Source organism: Podarcis raffonei, chromosome 17 (assembly GCF_027172205.1).
Source record: "Podarcis raffonei isolate rPodRaf1 chromosome 17, rPodRaf1.pri, whole genome shotgun sequence".
In the NCBI taxonomy this organism is placed as follows: domain Eukaryota; kingdom Metazoa; phylum Chordata; class Lepidosauria; order Squamata; family Lacertidae; genus Podarcis; species Podarcis raffonei.
This window is the reverse complement of record NC_070618.1, coordinates 37,796,668-37,813,674: the sequence shown is the minus strand read 5'-3', so window position 1 is coordinate 37,813,674 and position 17,007 is coordinate 37,796,668. Positions and strand designations below refer to the sequence as shown.

The 17,007-nt window shown below is 46.9% G+C and overlaps 2 protein-coding genes across 6 annotated transcripts; one reads left to right on the top strand and one right to left on the bottom strand.

Moving 5' to 3' along the window:
• Positions 1 to 3,099: 3,099 nt before the first annotated feature.
• Positions 3,100 to 9,357, bottom strand: LOC128405394 (uncharacterized). The gene is made up of 3 exons (XM_053371976.1): positions 9,259 to 9,357; positions 7,793 to 8,163; positions 3,100 to 5,887 (listed from the first exon to the last, which is right to left on the bottom strand). The coding sequence occupies exons 2-3, from the start codon at positions 7,976 to 7,978 to the stop codon at positions 4,079 to 4,081; spliced, it is 1,995 nt and encodes a 664-aa protein (XP_053227951.1). The 5' UTR covers positions 7,979 to 8,163; positions 9,259 to 9,357; the 3' UTR covers positions 3,100 to 4,078.
• TAFAZZIN (tafazzin, phospholipid-lysophospholipid transacylase) lies at positions 8,155 to 16,532 on the top strand. Of its 5 annotated transcripts, none has more exons than XM_053371990.1 (11): positions 8,155 to 8,437; positions 10,901 to 11,053; positions 12,380 to 12,508; positions 12,798 to 12,843; positions 13,041 to 13,126; positions 13,545 to 13,625; positions 13,776 to 13,817; positions 13,897 to 13,959; positions 14,795 to 14,847; positions 14,999 to 15,076; positions 15,879 to 16,532. In XM_053371990.1, exons 2-11 carry the CDS (start codon positions 10,945 to 10,947, stop codon positions 15,978 to 15,980), a joined length of 789 nt encoding a protein of 262 aa, XP_053227965.1. In that variant the 5' UTR covers positions 8,155 to 8,437; positions 10,901 to 10,944; the 3' UTR covers positions 15,981 to 16,532. The 5 variants fall into 5 exon arrangements, 4 of the variants coding, with proteins under 4 accessions (XP_053227965.1, XP_053227963.1, XP_053227964.1 ...); XM_053371988.1 differs by lacking the exon at positions 8,155 to 8,437 and adding an exon at positions 9,260 to 9,358 and having other exon boundaries at positions 10,902 to 11,053; XM_053371989.1 differs by lacking the exon at positions 8,155 to 8,437 and adding an exon at positions 9,277 to 9,366.
• The last annotated feature ends 475 nt before the right edge of the window (positions 16,533 to 17,007 follow it).

Genomic DNA, 17,007 nt, shown 5'->3' with positions numbered 1-17,007 from the left:
ATATCTAGAAAAACAATTTAAATATTTTATTTAAATAAACTTTTATTTTATTATTTTTTTCACTTGAAACATGCGCAGTCCTATCCTTTAGCACAGTGGTGTACATCTACCACCCTTTCTTGTTACTAAAGCGGGGGAGGAGCAATAATTCCTGCAAGCATATTAACTCCAGTTCCAGTCAATGGTGATAGGATGGATACTGCACAAAATAGATATAGTTTAATAAAAGTTTCGAGTATTATTTTTTTGTCTGGAAAGGTGCAGGATTTGCCTTTCTTATCCCATACCCTATGTTGCAACTGGTTTGCAATTCAAACAGGAATTCCCATATTCATTCTCTCCTCCCTCTCTCTGATCAGATCCCAAACCAGTAAAACAAGTGCCATTATTGTTCTACTGACTACTCACCATACTCCTATCTCCATCCGCCCCCACATTTCTTTGTTTCAGGAATCCCACAGGTTTCACTGTTCCCCAGGGCGTCCTAGCACATTCACCTATCTCAGGTGACTCAAAATCAAACGTGTACATCAGCACACCGAAACAAAAAAATCAATAGACATTTGAACACAGAAACTCAGCACATACGCAAAAAGGACACAGCTCTAAGCACTAATATGTGCCAAGAGGTGCCATAAAACCTTGTTTATGGAAGGGTAAACTGTGCTTCCACCTGGTTTTGTCATCACAACCATGTATGGTCAGTGCAACCATGGGCATAGTCAAGGGGGCAGGAAGGGGCAGCTGTCCCCCCAAATAAAAATAAATAAAAATACATAGGTAACTGAGGTTCTGCCCCCCCCAAAAGGCCTGCCCCCCACTAACAAAAATCCTGGCTACGCCCATGAGTGAAACTATATCCAGCAACAACTGAATATACATCCAACCACAATGTCATCACATTCAGTGAAAATGTGGGGCAACTTGCTTAAAACTGATGTGGTAATACTACGGCAATCCATTATGCAGTATGTCTTCACTAGCACTAATAAAAGCTCATTAAGTGTCAAGCCCAACATCTGAGAAAGCAAAAGCATTTTCAATGTGATGTGTGTTACTGGTTGTTGGACATACCAGTATAACAGGTCAGATCATATACATGGGGGGGTTGGGGGGCAGACACCAAGAACCATGACAGCTTAAACTCATGGTTGCCAGTTAACTTCTAGGTCTGCTAATTATATATACTTTTACCTACACCAGCCCTCAGTGGTCTGTGCCATGTACACTTGAAGAAGCACCTTGTAGGGCTTCTACATCAGTTCATTGTGCACTCAGAGCTGCTCATGTGTACATGTTTTGTGCCGTATCTGCAGGACATCACCCTCGTCAAAATGCCACCCCATGTTATTTCTCCATTTAATCCAAATTTACAATTTCTGTGGAAAATCTGATAAGTAAAGAACACAAAAGAATCTTAAACATCCTTACATCCTCCTCATTGTTTTAATCCAAACTTCCTAGCTAGAAGTTTCACTAGCTAGGAGTTTCACTAACTGAGTATAGGCAGGGCCGGCCCAAGACATTTTGGCACCTGAGGCAGACCCCAAAATGGTGCCCTGCTCTCCATCAGGAACAAGGGGGGGGGGAGGAAGATCAACATCAGGGTCTGCTGCCAATTCAGGTGATGAATCCTGCCACCTGAAGCGGTTGCCTCAACTTGCTTCATGGGTAGGCCAGCTCTGAGTACAGTCTTTCTCCACAGGAAACAGTTACTGGTATCTGTTTTGGTTTTTGGCTGTTGCTTGTTGAGTTATGAAGACTTTCAATGATCAGTTTTTTCATTTGCACTTTTAAAAAGTATCATATATAGTGGCTTTCTGAAATTTAAATATTATAAACGCATTTTGACAAAAAAAGTACAGTGAACAATGAAAATGCGGGTGTTCTGACATATCTGCTACATTATATAAATCATCCAACAATAATATCTAGCATTTATATAGTGCTTAACCCAGTTGTTGAACGCTCTTGATATATATTCTCTCAATACTCCTTACAACAGTTCTGTGAGGTAGCCCACTGTTATTACATCTTTATTGCAGATGTGTGCCAGGATAAGTGAAAACCTTGCACTGATGGAACAAGTTAGTTGGATACTGCCCCAATTAACTAACTGCTACCCAATGTGCTTTTTTAATTGGAGATGCCAAGAATTGAACCTGGGTCCTTCTGCATGCAAAGAGGCAGTCTTCAACTGAGCTACCAGAGTGACTTGCCTGAGGCAATCTAATGGGGTCATAACTGAGGAGAGATTTGAACCAGGGGATTTGCCAGCTCACTTTCTTAGGAAAGATTCTACAGTGGTACCTCGGGTTAAGTACTTAATTCTTTCTGGAGGTCTGTTCTTAATCTGAAACTGTTCTTAACCTGAAGCACCACTTTAGCTAATGGGGCCTCCTGCTGCCGCTGCACAATTTCTGTTCTCATCCTGAAGCAAAGTTCTTAACCTGAGGTACTATTTCTGGGTTAGCAGAGTCTGTAACCTGAAGCGTATGTAACCTGAAGCATATGTAACCCGAGGTACCACTGTATATCAGGGGCAGGCAACCTAAGGCCTGGGGGCCAGATGTGGCCCAATCGCCTTCTCAATCCGGCCCACGGATGGTCCGGGAATCAGCTTGTTTTTACATGAGTAGAATGTGTCCTTTTATTTAAAATGCATCTCTGGGTTATTTGTGGGGCATAGGAATTTGTTCATTCCCCCCCCCCCAAATATAGTCTGGCCCACCACATGGTCTGAGGGACGGTGGATTGGCCCACAGCTGAAAAAGGTTGCTAACCCCTGTTCTATATCATCTCTCTACAGCAGCAGTTCTCAGACTGGCCAGAGGGGAGGCCCCACACTAAAGTAACATGCCACAATATCAACAGAGCAAACTAGGTGTCACCACATCTAAAGCTCCTTGTAACCTCATGGAGTCACTTTGGCTGCATTTGAGAAGCCAGGCTCCTGAATGGCAGTCTCAAGCTTCTGAGTTCCTCTCAGAAGGGGTCCTTGGGAAGATCAGGAAGGGTGAACAAGCTGCCGTGAAAGGCAACTTCCTTATTGCTGATGATCTTCCTGTGCAATATATAGTCAGAGGGGACTTCAGAGTGCACTGTCAGCTCATGAACATGGAAATGTTTTCTTTTATTTTAACAAAATGTATATGTCACTTAATCAATGCTACGCTTTACGTAAAACAGAGTGTAAAATATTTATCAAAAGAATACAGTTCAAAGCAGCAAATTTCAAACCAAGTTTATATGAAAGCCAACAAGCTTGTCCAGTGCTCAGCATGAACTGAGTGGACACAGGTCTGGCCCTCACCATGCAGGCACACTGGGCAACTGTCTGAGGAAAACTCAGCAAGATTGCAGAAGACTGCAGATGGCATCTGGCAGGGGAGTATGGGCCAAGCCACCCTTATTTGTGTGAGAGCCCTCTTAGATGCCGAGGTAGTCCAGCCTGTTCTCTGGTCTTCCACTGCCCCTCCTCCCTCTCCCTGTGGCTTTATATCCTCCAGGTTCTCCTTCTCTCCCATCAAGCAGATGAACGAGAGCTACCATGCCCCTTCTGGCACAAGTGGAGCCTCCAAGCAAGGAGAGCAAACACGGCCTCCTCAGGATTCATTGCCCTGTTGTTGCTTGGTGGTAGGGACTGGGGTCTACTTAAGGGCAAGGTACTGGCAAGTTACTGGCGAGTCCCTGTAGCTCATCACACCTACGCTGCTTAATAAAGCAGCAGCAGCAGCAGCAGCAGCAGCGACAACATCAGCACCTTTCTTGAGCCATCCCTGAGTATGAGCCCTAGAACATGCCCCAAAACACTTTGCAATGCATAGGAGAGATGTGACAGTTTCATTGGTGCCTCAGCAGAAGGAGCAACATGAAAAGAGTTTTTCTGAAGGTGGAACATGTGGAAAAACTGGCCTGCAGAGCAGTGGTGTGGGAGCCTGTGGCACTCCAGTCATTGTTGGGACTCCTTCAGCTCCAGCCAGTATGACCAATGGTTAGAGATGAGTATGAGAGTTGCCGTCCAACAACATATGGAGGGCACCATGTTGACTCTAGGCCACTGCTCTATGGACATATATCATACAAGAAACTGGGAATTTTTCTGCAACAACATCATCATCTCTAACACATCATCCTGAAGGGAGGCCATTTTGGGCCCCAGGATTTGTCCATTGTGGCAGAACAGTTTTTCTACAGGAGCAGAATTTGGCAGAGTGGTGTTGAACTTGATAAAAAGCTTGGTGATGGCTGGGTATCTTTTCAGTTGCCTCAGCTCATGCGATGGATCGTTGAGGAACTGCACCCCAATATTCCTTAATGCAGACTCAGCTGCCGCCACCCCCTGATCATCAAAGCCATAAAAATCATCGGCAGCTTTCATTGCTGCTGCTTGACTGTCAGCCTTCGACGACAGAGTGTCACAGCGGAGCAGCTCCCGTAAGAAAAGCTCCTGAGCGATTTTCTTATCATCTTGACTTTGCAGCCAACGCAATTTAAAAAATGGATGTGATACAGAAGCAATTACTAGTGGCTTTGTCTTTTTACTACTTATGGCTGTGTCAAAGGTCAGCATGTGCCCAAACTGCTTCTGAAGCTCCCCCTTCAGTGCATCTGCCAGGCAAGAAGTGTATTTTGGAGACACTGACTCAAGTCGGCTGTTTAACACAAGCACCATGGGCAGGACAGCACCGCAGAAAGACTCAATGGCCTCTTCTGTCTGAAGTTTGTCAAGTGCTGTAGCAATCGGAGACATCACCTCCAACCACTCCCCTAAGAACTCCAGCTCCAGGTTGGTAAATTTTGGAAGCCGGAGGCAGGCCATTATGAGATTCACTGTGCCACGCATGTCGTATATGCGGCAAAAACTGTCAAACTCAGAATTCCATATGGAGGTCGGTTTGGGAAGAGACTTTCCGAGAGCGTAATTAACAAGCTCTGCATTTTTCAGGCTATCTTGGGAAACATTCCTTAAAGCACAACATTTGCTTGCCACGCTTTGGAAAAGGTGCCTGTATGGAGGGTTGGTGGCCAGTGCTCTGGAAGCAGCTGTCGCAGCCACAAAGCTGAGTGTGCAGGAAAAGCAGGCCACGCGGGGTGGCAAGTAGAAGAGGTCAGAAGAATCAACGGTGTCACTTGACAAGGCTTCATAAATGCGCACGTTGACACAGGCATCAGCATCCGGGGGATTCACTTGCTTCTCCACATCATTCCCCTCTTGCTGGTCCAAGCTGTCCTCCAGCTGCTCTTTGGGTCCAGAGAACAGCTGAAAGGTTTTCTGGAAATGGTTCCTGTTGTCCGTGACAATGTGTGTTATTTTTGTGGAGTCCAAATCATACTGCGAATGGATCTCAGTCAGCACAGAAGCAAGCTTGCTGTATGAACATGGCCCAGGAAAGCGTCGGAAGCTCAAGGCAGCAGATTCTCTTGTCAAGTTAGCTGAATTGATCCAGTGGCATGTGACACCCACATAATTTTGCCCCTGATGCATCCACACATCTGCAGTTGTACAAACATAAGAAACTGAGTCCAATTTCCTTTTAATTTTTTCAAGAACCAGGAAATACTGTCTTGCAAGTTTGTTCTGTAAGGTTTCTGTAGAAGTGACTGCAGCACTGGGAATAATCCCTTTAATCAAAGTGTGGAAGCCACTTCCATCAACAATCGACAAGGGAAGCATATCAGTGATGAGAAAATTGAGAATTAGTTGATCCAGGTTTTCTTTGGATAAAGACTGATCACAGAGCTGATACTGTGAGTAAGGGTCCCAATGAGGCTCACTGTATTTTGGAATTTTCTCAGAAACTTTTAACATGCCACTACCAATTTGTTTGCAATTGATATTTTTCCTTTTGTGCATCAGCTTCAGATATTTTTCTCCATGGATTCTCTACAACAGAGGAGAACTATTTCAGTCAGTGCTATAGGATATAGAAATTATTATGGGAATCATACAGAAATATATAAATGCTTGTTACATGCAAAAGTACTGACAGACCTGATGAATTGCTCAGAGGCCTGTGGAGTCAGGATCTCACAGATATTGGGAGGAATTTAACATAGCACTAAGGAGATCAGCACAAACATTTCTGTTTGCTTGATGGAATCAACTCCCCTCTCCTCCCACCACACCTCATGTGCTGTTCTGGGGATTCTCCCAATCCCAACCTAAGCCAGTGGGGGTTGAAGGGGAGGAAAGTCCCATTGCACTAGCAGAGTCCTTATGTGGATATCCACCCATTAGTCAAATCAAGCCCCTTTATTTTTCTTTTAAAATATCCAGTCTCCATAACTTTACAGAGAAATTTGCAAGAATGCTGCCAAATTGTTAAACGAAAAAAAGCAAAGAAGCAAAAGGATCCACTAACCTTGCTAAAAATTAATTTTAAGTAAAAATAAATTCTTTTTGTAATACATCTGATTTTAAGGTATGCTTTTTGCAAAGTCTCTTAGCTATGACAACCGATTAGAATCAACATATTCAGAGGCAGTATATCTCTGAATACCAAATGCTGGGCATAAAAAATGGGGGGTGGGTACTTTCCCACTCATCTTATGACCTTTCCTGAAGCATCTGGCAGGCCTTCCCAAACAGAATGATGGTTTCCTATGGACCTTTGGCTGGAGCCACTAAACCATGTGATGACGGGACCAGTGACCCTCCAGAGGACGTCAAACTCTCATTGTTATGTACTGAAGTTGGCACCCTGGGCCAGCAGGGGGATACTGTAGATAGTTTTCACTCAGGTCCACGTCAGTTATTTTAGGCGGGAAACCCTGGGTTGTTGTTGCTACAATGTTGATAGCCGCCTGCCTATAAAAGCAGGCCGGCTGAGCTGTTTGCTGTTCAGTTTTCTGTTCCAGCTTACAAAATAAAGAGCTGCTTTGGAGAAATCGCTGTGTCGTCTGCCATGTCTACCCACTATTCTACACTCATCACCCTCAGTCACCATGGCCGGTGGTCAGGGATGATGGGAGCTGTGGTTCAACAACACTTGGAGGTCGACAGCTTCCCTATCCCTGCAAGATTCTTCTTATGTTCTAAGCATCTCCTATTTCATGATGATTATTTTAAAGTAAGATCATCCTAAAGGCAATAAATTTATCTGCTGTAGTTTGGCATTTGATGTGTATGAAAATATGCACTGAAAATATTTTGATGTGGTTCTCCAATGTGATGTGCTACCCCTTCTCCAGTCCAAGACTAGGATCCTTGAGGACTGGAGAGGTCAACCACAATTTGTGGAATCAGGTGATGTAAGAGTCCAGAGTCCACTCCTTGCAATGCAGAGTAGTCTTTGTTTGGCTTGGGGGCAGGGAAGTTGTGGCTCTCCAGATCTTGCTGGATTACAGCTCCCGCCATGCTTGACCACTCACTGGTCATGTTGGCTTGGGGATGATGAAAGTAGTCCAACACCACCTGGAGAGCCACATGCCTGTTCCAGCCCTAAGTGTAGAGATCAGCAACTGCAGGAGGGCCATGGCCTGAATCTGATCTATTGAGGACGACCAAGGTTGCTTGAACGCGCGCACTCGAACCAGGCGACATCGAGGTCCGAAACAAGATGCTGCCGCGCGGGTGGGTGGCTAATAACGGCAAAGCGCTCCTGAGCATAATAAGCGGCCCTGAAGCGCACGGAGCACCTGAGCCGCCATCCCTTTTGCACGATTGCACGGGGAGTTTGCATGCTGGTCGTGCCCACGAGAGCTCCCGGATCGCTAATCTTAAACCTATCTGTAAAATCGGGCTGGCTCACGTGCGAATGTGTAGTGACCCTTTGCTGCCATTCTGTACCTGCACGTGTTTGGTGAAATTGGATGGCGCCTTGTGCTGCCCTCGGATGGTCTTCCTCTTGTGCCTGCACAGGCTGCAAACTGCCTGGATGAAGTTCCCGTCGTCTTCCACGACCTCGGAGAAGTACGTCCTCACGACGATGGGCAGCGCTTTGCTCTCGGGTTCCGCCGCTGCAGAAGAAGACATGCCGGCGGCTCCCGAGGTCGTGGACGGCTCCGGGACTGATGAATGGGAACCGGGGCACGGGGAAGCCTTCGGCGGCCAGCCGGAGACGGCTTCTAGTCCCGCGGGGGCATGCGTCAACCCTAATGCGGCTGCTGGGAAATGTAGTCCTTTGCCAAACGCTTCACGCCGGTGCGTTTGTTTTTCACCTTCACAATAAGAAAGAACCATTCTTTGCTTTAGGAGTGGCTGCCATTTGGATGCACACGAGCTACATCCAGTCACGCTTTCGGCTTCAACGCATTTCCATAGGGAAAAGGATTTGCACGTGGCGAGATGAGATTCAGTTATAAATCGCCATCATCACTTTTTATTTGCATATCAGCTTTCTGTGTTGCTATACACAAGGGGCTTTACAAGCTGAAGAAGCAACAACAGATACCGCAAAGGTCGCACATCTTATAACAATCCGATCCGATACAAGTAAGTCAAAGTTATGACTTGAAATAAACAACATACAGAACAAAGTAATATTCAATGATCTATTACATTAAATAAAGGTTGCAATTCTATGCACGCTTTTCTGGAAGTAGCTCAGTAGGACTTCTTTGAAAACGTGCACCAGGATCGCGCCGCGAGTCTCCTGAAACAAAGCAAGTCACTTTGAGTAACGTGTATAGGATCGCGCTGTTAAAGGGCGCCAAATATAGGGGCATTGTACATGGAATATTGTGTTTGCTCCCGTTTAAAATATATGTGCATCACAGAGAGAGAGATAAGGAATACAATATGCTTATATGAAAGGGGGGCAGCATATTTTAAGCGAGCTCAACCAGCTCTTTTTTAACCCATAAGGAAGTTCCTAATCTAAGAACAAAAGCCTGTCCTGTCTGTTTCTGTTTGTCTTTCAAAATGCCGGAGTTCTCCACTCGTGTCATAAAACAAGGCGGGAGGAGGTTCATTATTCGTGATTATTCTTCACTAAATTAAAGCAGGATACTGTATTTCCCACTTTTAACTCGCAAGGCGAGGCGAATAGGGATTCCACCATAGAGATGCCACGGGGTAGAGCGACACTGCTGCCCAATGGGCCGCCTTCAACATTTAGCGGAAGCTCCGATGGTGCGCGTCACTCTGAACCACCATCCGTTTCCGAGGACTTGCCGGAAAGCGCGCGTGTCACTCGAGTAGCCTTTTGCGACAGTTCACGACCGCTAAGTGTCCGAGAACGCTTTACGACCCTCTGTTTCTGATTACGCCTCTTTTATTAAAATAAAAATAAATAAATAATTAAAAATATTTACGTGGGAAGAGAGTTTGCAAAACTGGGGCGCTTTGGGGCCGAGCTGCTTCTTTCTCGCCGCGATAAGAAAGAAGAGGAGTTTGAAGGCAGCTAGCAGGAGGAGCAGGAGGTGAGTGGGGTGCAATGGGGAGGCGCGGGGAGGAGGCGCGGGGGGGGGCGGACGGAGGCGCCGCTTGCCTCCCGCTTCATTCCCGGCGTCTGGCATCCGCCTCCCCCGGCGCCGAGGTGGGGAAGCTGCCCCTGCTGGGTTTCTGGGCCTTGCTTGGAAGAGAAGGGCGAGGGAAAGGGGCTCCCGGAGAGAGAGAGAGAGAGAGAGAGAGAGAGAGAGAGAGAGAGAGGCGCCAAGGCAAAGTCGGAAAGGGGCGCCGGACCCTCCCTCTTCTCCAGGGGCGCCCCTGACTGAGAGAAGCCGACCTGGGCTTCCGATTTCATGCCGGAACGTCCCTTAGGAATGTTCCCTTAGGACGGGGGGGCCCAAACTTTTTTCATAGACGGCCAGATTTGATGAAGTGAACATGCGTAAGGGCCGACCAAAGTTGTTTTTAAGATTGAAGTTGTTGAGCTTTTTTCGGATTAAACCGACCGGCAGGATTAGGTCCCCAAAATGGACTCTGGACATGCTGCCTTAGGATGTCCCTCTTTCCATGGGAGAGATGTGGGAGGGTATTGGGGCGCAGGTGGGGAGCGGTGGGCTTGGGGCTGGAGAGCACCTGGTGGCTGCCTGCCTGCTTGCTGCAAGAGAAGGAGGTGAAGGCTAGTAGGAAGGGAGAGGAGGACTGAGGGATTTGGCGCATCTTTCCTTACATCTCTGTGTGCGCACATGGGAAGAAGATTCAGCTCACAAAAGAAATTACCCAGATTTCTAGAATTCTGATGTGTTTTTCGTTTATTCCTGGTTTTTACTTTTTGAATGTTTTATTTTTTAAAAAAATAGTTTTATTGTACTGTTATTTTTGTAAACCACTTCAAGGTTTTTCTACAATCAAGAAGTGAAATAAATAAATATGAACAAAAGTGCAATAAATATCCACCTAAAACATTTGAGAGCCACTTCTTGAGTTTGTGTTGCTCAGATTGCTCCTCTGATTAGAGGAACAATTTAAAAAAGAATGGGTGCATCAGGGATGACGGGTGGAAAGAAGGCATTTCCTCAAAATACTTCTCAAAATTACCACTTCTCTCCAAGCTTTCATTCACAGTATATTTGTATTTAATGTGTATAGTAAATGTGTATGTGTGCACCACTAACTAGTGATCTTTGCCACCCTTTCACACCCCTACCTCAAAACTAATTTTTCTAGATCTGGGGTAAAACAACACAACAGAGGTGCTTTAGTAATCGTTTTTGCTGGGTGTGGACTTGCAACAGCGGTTTCTCAATTTCTATAGGGTTGGCCCACATAACTTCAGTTACAGCCTCTCTGTTTCTCATCATTGCACTGTTCTGCTTAATCCTGTTGTTTAGCCTCATCACTTTTTTCTTTTTTAAATGTGGTGACAGCCCTCAGGCAGAGGTGAGACGGCAGGATGTGGTGGCTCCACCTGCAAGTTGCAACACAACCTGGACAGGGGAGAGGACTACATACCAAGAGCCGTAGGCAAATGTGATAGGCTGCAAAGCAATCTGCTGTTCTCTTTGGCAGGGACAGCTGACACTCTTCCCTCAAGGATTGCCAGGGATGGGAAGATGCCCCTTGAGGTGAAATGGCCCTTTCCCCGGGCCCCACATCTGCCCTGGACCTTGGCCAGCAGGGTGGTCATGGGCTTGGTGGGCACCTACAGCTGCTTCTGGACCAGTGAGTACCTGTAACTTCTGCCCCTACACAGCTAGTTTCACAAAAGGGACAAAAAGAGTTCATGGCCGGGTGTGCAGAAATGCTTGACGGCATTGCCATTTAGGCTCCCTGGAAGACTGCAAGAGACTCATGCTGTTCGTGGAGCTCAGGAAGACATGTGGAGATTCCTTAGAATCTTAATATTGTAGAAGTGGAAGGGATCCCGAGGTTTTGACTCACTTCTGCTGGGCAGGGAAATGAAGACTGAGCTCTTGGGGTCAGAACTAGATTAGTGACAGGGGTGGGCATAGGGTGGGGAACCTATTTCCACCTGAGGGCCAAATTGTCTCTTGGGCAAACTTCTGGGGGCCATATGCCAGTGGTGGGTGGAGCCAGAAGCAAAAGCGGGTGGAACAAGAGAGGACTCTTGCCTTTGTGTAATAGGTTACGTTTCACCTGAGCAGGAGCCAGAGGCAAGCAAGAGACAAAATCTCTCAGGAAGCAGGGTGAAAAGCAGGGCTCAGAAGTGGTACACCCAGAGGAGAGTTTTGAGGCCAGATAGGGAGACCTGGAAGGCCACAATCTGGCCCTGGACTTGTTATGGGAGAAGAGAGAGGACCTGGTGAATGCAAAGCCAGTGAGGGAGCTGTCCGTGTGCTCCACTTGTTTACATATCTTGGGCTCTCCCTCTGCTTTATAGCCACTCAGTCTTGCCTGAGGGCCACCAGAACCTTTTATTAAGCTAGGTCTTCTGTTTTCCCTATTTCTCCCCATCCCATGCCCCTAATGAGAGCTGTTGTAGTTCTTCTCTGCCAAGAGCTTGCTAGGTATCTTTAGGCAACCCATCCACTACTAGCACTCTGGCAATGGCGGATGTAACAATATTGGCCTTGCAAGGTTGTTTCAATGTTGCAGCAAAACAATGTGTGCATCTCAGTGGGGCAGCTTGCACTTTGAGTGCAGAGTGTTCAATCCTTGGCATCTCCAGGCATGTCTGGGAAAGACCCCTGAACCCAGGAACCAGACAGTTCTGCGTAGCCAATGCCAAGGCAGCTTCCTATGTGAACTGTGTGTAATGCTTTGACTGGACTTAACCATCCTGGGGTCCTTTACCTTTACATTTACCTAATGCTTTGCTCAAAACTGCCCTATGACTGCTAAATATGGAAAGCCACAAATTATTGCAGCTATCCATTGTTATGGCTAGGTAGAGCACTGGGAACCTAGATAGAGCGATCTATCTTGCTCCAGTCTGAATTTGAGCCTAGGAACTCCTCAGCCTTTCTCTCTACACTCTCTTTGTACCTTTGCTGTCACTGAGCTGTCTTTTTGCTCTCCCGCTTTCAGGGTATATGAACCAGCTGAATGTCCATAACAAAGAAGTACTGTATGAGCTTATTGAGAAGCGCCAGGAAGGCATCCCTCTTTTGACGGTCTGCAACCACCAGTCCTGCATGGATGATCCACATCTGTGGGGTAGGCTACTAGAAGGGAAGTGCTGCCACCTGGTGGATGGGAAGGGGAAGGTATTGCTTTTTTCTTCTGTTTGAGAGACCAGGCCAATCACCTTCCTGAGGTCTGGAGCATAGTGGGCAAGAATGGGTGCTCCCCCCCTCCCTTAGGACCTTCATGAAGGAGTCTTAACCTGTCTTTCTTAAGGATGAATCCCAAGCCTGACCCCTGTGCGTGCAGCATTTTCCTGCATTAGCTATGGTAGATTTAATTTGGATTGTTCCCTGTATTAATGTGGTTGTGCCTCCCCCAGGGATCCTGAAATTACGGCACGTCTGGAACTTGCAGAAAATGCGCTGGTAAGTATTGGGAAAGGTGGTTATTCCCTGTGAGGAAGGAACGAGCTGAGATCTACAGGGATAGGGCGGTATACAAATTGAATAAATAAAAATAAAGGCTCCTATTCAGTTTGAGCTCCCAAGGTTTTGGAGAGCCCAGATGAAAACTTGGCTGAGCATGTTGTGACGTGGTTTTAACAGTCTCTGTGCTCTACCAGGACCCCAACAGCTGCAGACATCTGCTTCACCAAGGAGCTGCATTCCCGTTTCTTCAGCCTTGGGCGATGTGTACCTGTCTGTCGTGGTAAGCAGATGGTTTGCTTAATAGACATGGGGCAGGCAAGCAGCTCTTGGGTTATAAATGGGGTGGTTGCCCAGACAAGGCTTGGGCCATGGACAGCTGTACCAAATCCAGGCCTGAGAAGTAATACACTTACTCAGTTTGAAGCCTTGTGCCTCCATTTCTCCCAGCCTCTATTTTCCAGCTGACATGTGTAAAATGGGAATAATAGTGGCTTATCAACAAGGATACTGTGAAGAGATTTTTAATTGCTTTGCAAATGAAAAGGGTTCTAAGTAAGCATCACTCTTAAATGCAAAAATCCGTTTTCTTTTCAATGCTTATGACTTGTCTAGGCATGGTGAGAGAATGTTCTGGTTAGGGCTTCATGAGCCCTCCATGTGGGATTGAACTGCCATTAATCTGTTCATTCTTCCTGCAGGAGATGGAGTCTATCAGAAAGGCATGGACTACATTCTTGAGAAACTCAACCATGGAGACTGGGTTCACATGTTCCCAGAAGGTAGGTAGCAATGCTTGGAAGTGGTTCTGTGAGCATACTGGGGCTGGGGGTGGCAGAGAGATATAGGTGTGGTGGTGGTATTGTTTGCTTCAGAGGCTAACCTACACTGCCCATCAACTGCCCTAAATGTTCTCCATCTTCCTCTTCCAGGCAAAGTAAACATGACACAGGAATTCATGCGCTTCAAATGGGGTAGGTATTTTTTAGTAGGAGAGGAGCATTCTGGGACCATTTCATCCTCTCTAACTCCCCTTCCTCTTATTTCTTCCAGGCATTGGGCGTCTTCTGGCTGAATGCCGCCTTCACCCCATTATACTGCCACTCTGGCATGTAGGTGAGACCTGAATCAGGAGAGGGACGAGGTCTGATGTTAGGCAGGTGGCAATGGCATAGGTAGAAGATATAAGGGTTCTCAGATTTCTGGTGGAATAGGACACTTGTCTTCCTTTAAGATCTGTGCAGAAAGGTTGATTTTGGCAGGGACCAGATTTCCAAAGGCAATGCCCAAAGTGTGCACAAGGAAGGCTGGCAGAATGTGACACATACTAACTCTCCATCTTACTTTCCAAACCAACATTTTGTATTTCAGAAGTAGTTTAGTGAGAATATTGAAATTCAGGATGCGGGAATGGGTTTTGAAAAACCAGCATGACCTTTTCTTCTCACTTGATGCTGGAGGGTACCCTGGAACAAGTAGCTCCTCCCTTCTACTTCCAGAGGTAGCTCTATTTAAACCTTGTTCTCTGAAGTGGGAGGAGCCTCTCCCAGTTTTCTGCTCTGCCGCTGCTGAGTGAGCCGGGGCTCCACACACAACTCCAACATTTATCTAGCACATGATTTTTATTTTTTTATCTTTGGTAAAATCTTACAAACATAAAAACTGTTAAAGCCAGGTATTAAAAAAAATCAAAATAGAATTTAAACACATGTCAATTTCTACTTTGTCTGGATAGATTGTATGTCTAACCTACTTGCATAATCCACATGGAATGCTATGAATTTAGTAGTGGGGGCTCTCTTCAGCTCCTGCTAAAATGATCCCTTCTGTACAGCTATTAAATACACAGGAATCCTATTCCATTTTGTCATTTTTTTTATATATGGCTTATGATGGGGCTGGGATCAAAACTAACTGTTTGTGTTGTTGTTTCCCCCCTCCATCTCCCTAGGAATGAATGATGTACTCCCCAATGCACCCCCATACGTGCCCCGTGCTGGGCAGGTGAGTGTTGGAGAGGGAAGAGCGCTCCTAGCATTGCAGACGGGAGTGGCAGGGGATTCTAAGTCACCAGCAAGTTGAGGACTTGTGCAAGTGAAGCCATTTGCCTCCCTTGTTACCGGTTTGCTCATGCTGCCTTTTCTTCTTGTTACAGAAGATCACCGTGCTAATTGGGAAGCCATTCAGTGCCCGTCCACTGCTGGAGCACCTGCGGGCAGAGAACAAATCAGCGGTGAGTGCAAAGTAGGGAAGAAATAGGATGGCTGATCATTAAGGGCTTGACATTACTGCACTGATGGGTGCAGAGCTGGATTCATCCTTAAGGTTCATTCTCATAGAGTTGGGCACTGGTAAAATGGGGGGCCTTGCAGGGATGAGCAGTTACAAATTTCCCCCCAATGAGGGAAGACTGTGTGCCAAGCCTGCTTCTTATGTTAGCCTTTCATAAGAACATAAAAGAGTCTAGTGGCCCATCTAGGGCACCATACTGTTCTCACAGTGGGTGGCCAGATGCCATGAGTGCAACAGGACTCTGCCCACCTGCCATTCTCAACAACATCTGGCAGTGGAGGCAAAACACAGCCATTGTGCCTGTTATATAATTCCCTGAAACATGGGACTATTCCTTTTTATAATACAATTGGAAACCAACAGCCATCTTTCTAGGAGAACGATGATGGGAATAAGTAAGACTGATCTGCTAAGAGAAGCAGAAGTATTTATCAGCTGTCAAAGGTATGATGAGTTCAGGCTGGCATTGATGGGAATTGGAGAGATTGGGGCGGGGCTCAAGCTTTGCCTACCTGGCTGGTTTATAAATTGGTCCACCTTAGCTGCATGAAGATTTATGCGTCAGGAGTCTTTGAGATCCCAAACGATGGATTAGGTTGGGCCCCAGGCTTGTGAATTTGTTTGAACTGGAGGTGGGGAATGGTTCTTGGGATACACCTGCTCTTGGTGTACCCATCCGCACATAGGCGGAGAGCTGGCGTGTGTTGCATGGACTTGCTGACTATGGCTCCTTGTGCTTGCAGATGGAGATGCGGAAAGCGTTGACTGATTTCATTCAGGAGGAGATCCAGGCACTGAAGGACCAGGCCGAGAGACTGCATCAGACTTTCAAGCTTCAGGGCTAGCGATGTGAACAGGATGAGCATCAGAAGCTCTTCCACCAAAGCATGGATTGTGCAGTCCTGTGCGACACAATGCATGGACTACCTCTGACGTTCCCACTTTGCCACCTGTTGCCCATGCCACGCCACAAGTGGACTGGCATTGCATGTAGAGATGGATGAAGGCTCTCTGCGTACCTCATGGAGCCCCACCCCCACCCGTGTGTCTCACGCTCTGTTGTTGTGCTTCCTCCCAAAGGGAGGGGAGAAACACAGAAAGACTATTGACTGTGGAGTTCCCTGTGACCAGAAGCAGAGGTGCTGGAAGGAGCTTGGGCCCAGACTGGCAGCTGTGGGTGATGGATGTACAGGACCAAGGGGAGGAGCTAGGGAGGGGACGGTAAAGCAGGCTCCGCCCTCCTTGCAGTGACCCCTTTTTGCACCAGCCTGAATTGCTTAGTGGGGGCTGGAAAGGATCGGTGATTGATTCCGTCAGTGCTCTCCTTTTTTGTAGAATATTGGCCCCAATGTGGATTTTATACTTGGCAATTTTCCAGTAAATGATTTTAAACGCTGCTGCAGCCAGTGTTGAGTTCTTCTGGTGGCTGGGAGGAGGGTAGGACTGGCGATGGCTCTCTGCACATGCTGTTCTTTGTTCAGAAAGAGACACATGCAAAGGATGCCTCATCTGTTTATATCAGTTCGTCTCTATTTATAGGAGACTTTCCCAGCCAGGTGGCTGATGGGATTTGTAGTGTAAAACGTTTAGAGGATGCCAGGCTGAGGAAGGGATGCGGGTGGTGCTGTGGTCTAAACCACAGAGCCTAGGGCTTGCTGATCAGAAGGTCGGCGGTTCAAATCCCCGCGACAGGGTGAGCTCCCGTTGCTCGGTCCCTGCTCCTGCCAACCTAGCAGTTCGAAAGCACGTCAAAGTGCAAGTAAGTAGGTACCGCTCCGGTGGGAAGGTAAACGGCGTTTCTGTGCGCTGCTCTGGTTCGCCAGAAGCAGCTTAGTCATGCTGGCCACATGACCCAGAAGCTGTCTGCGGACA

Coding starts and splice junctions, on each gene's coding strand:
- LOC128405394 (XM_053371976.1), bottom strand. CDS start 7,978: ATGTCTTCTTCTGCAGCGGCGGAACCCGAGAGCAAAGCGCTGCCCATC. Junction 5,888..7,792: donor ATTTCACCAAACACGTGCAG/GTACAGAATGGC, acceptor CCTCTGTTGTAG/AGAATCCATGGAGAAAAATA.
- TAFAZZIN (XM_053371990.1), top strand. CDS start 10,945: ATGCCCCTTGAGGTGAAATGGCCCTTTCCCCGGGCCCCACATCTGCCC. Junction 12,509..12,797: donor GGATGATCCACATCTGTGGG/GTAGGCTACTAG, acceptor TGCCTCCCCCAG/GGATCCTGAAATTACGGCAC. Junction 12,844..13,040: donor AACTTGCAGAAAATGCGCTG/GTAAGTATTGGG, acceptor GTGCTCTACCAG/GACCCCAACAGCTGCAGACA.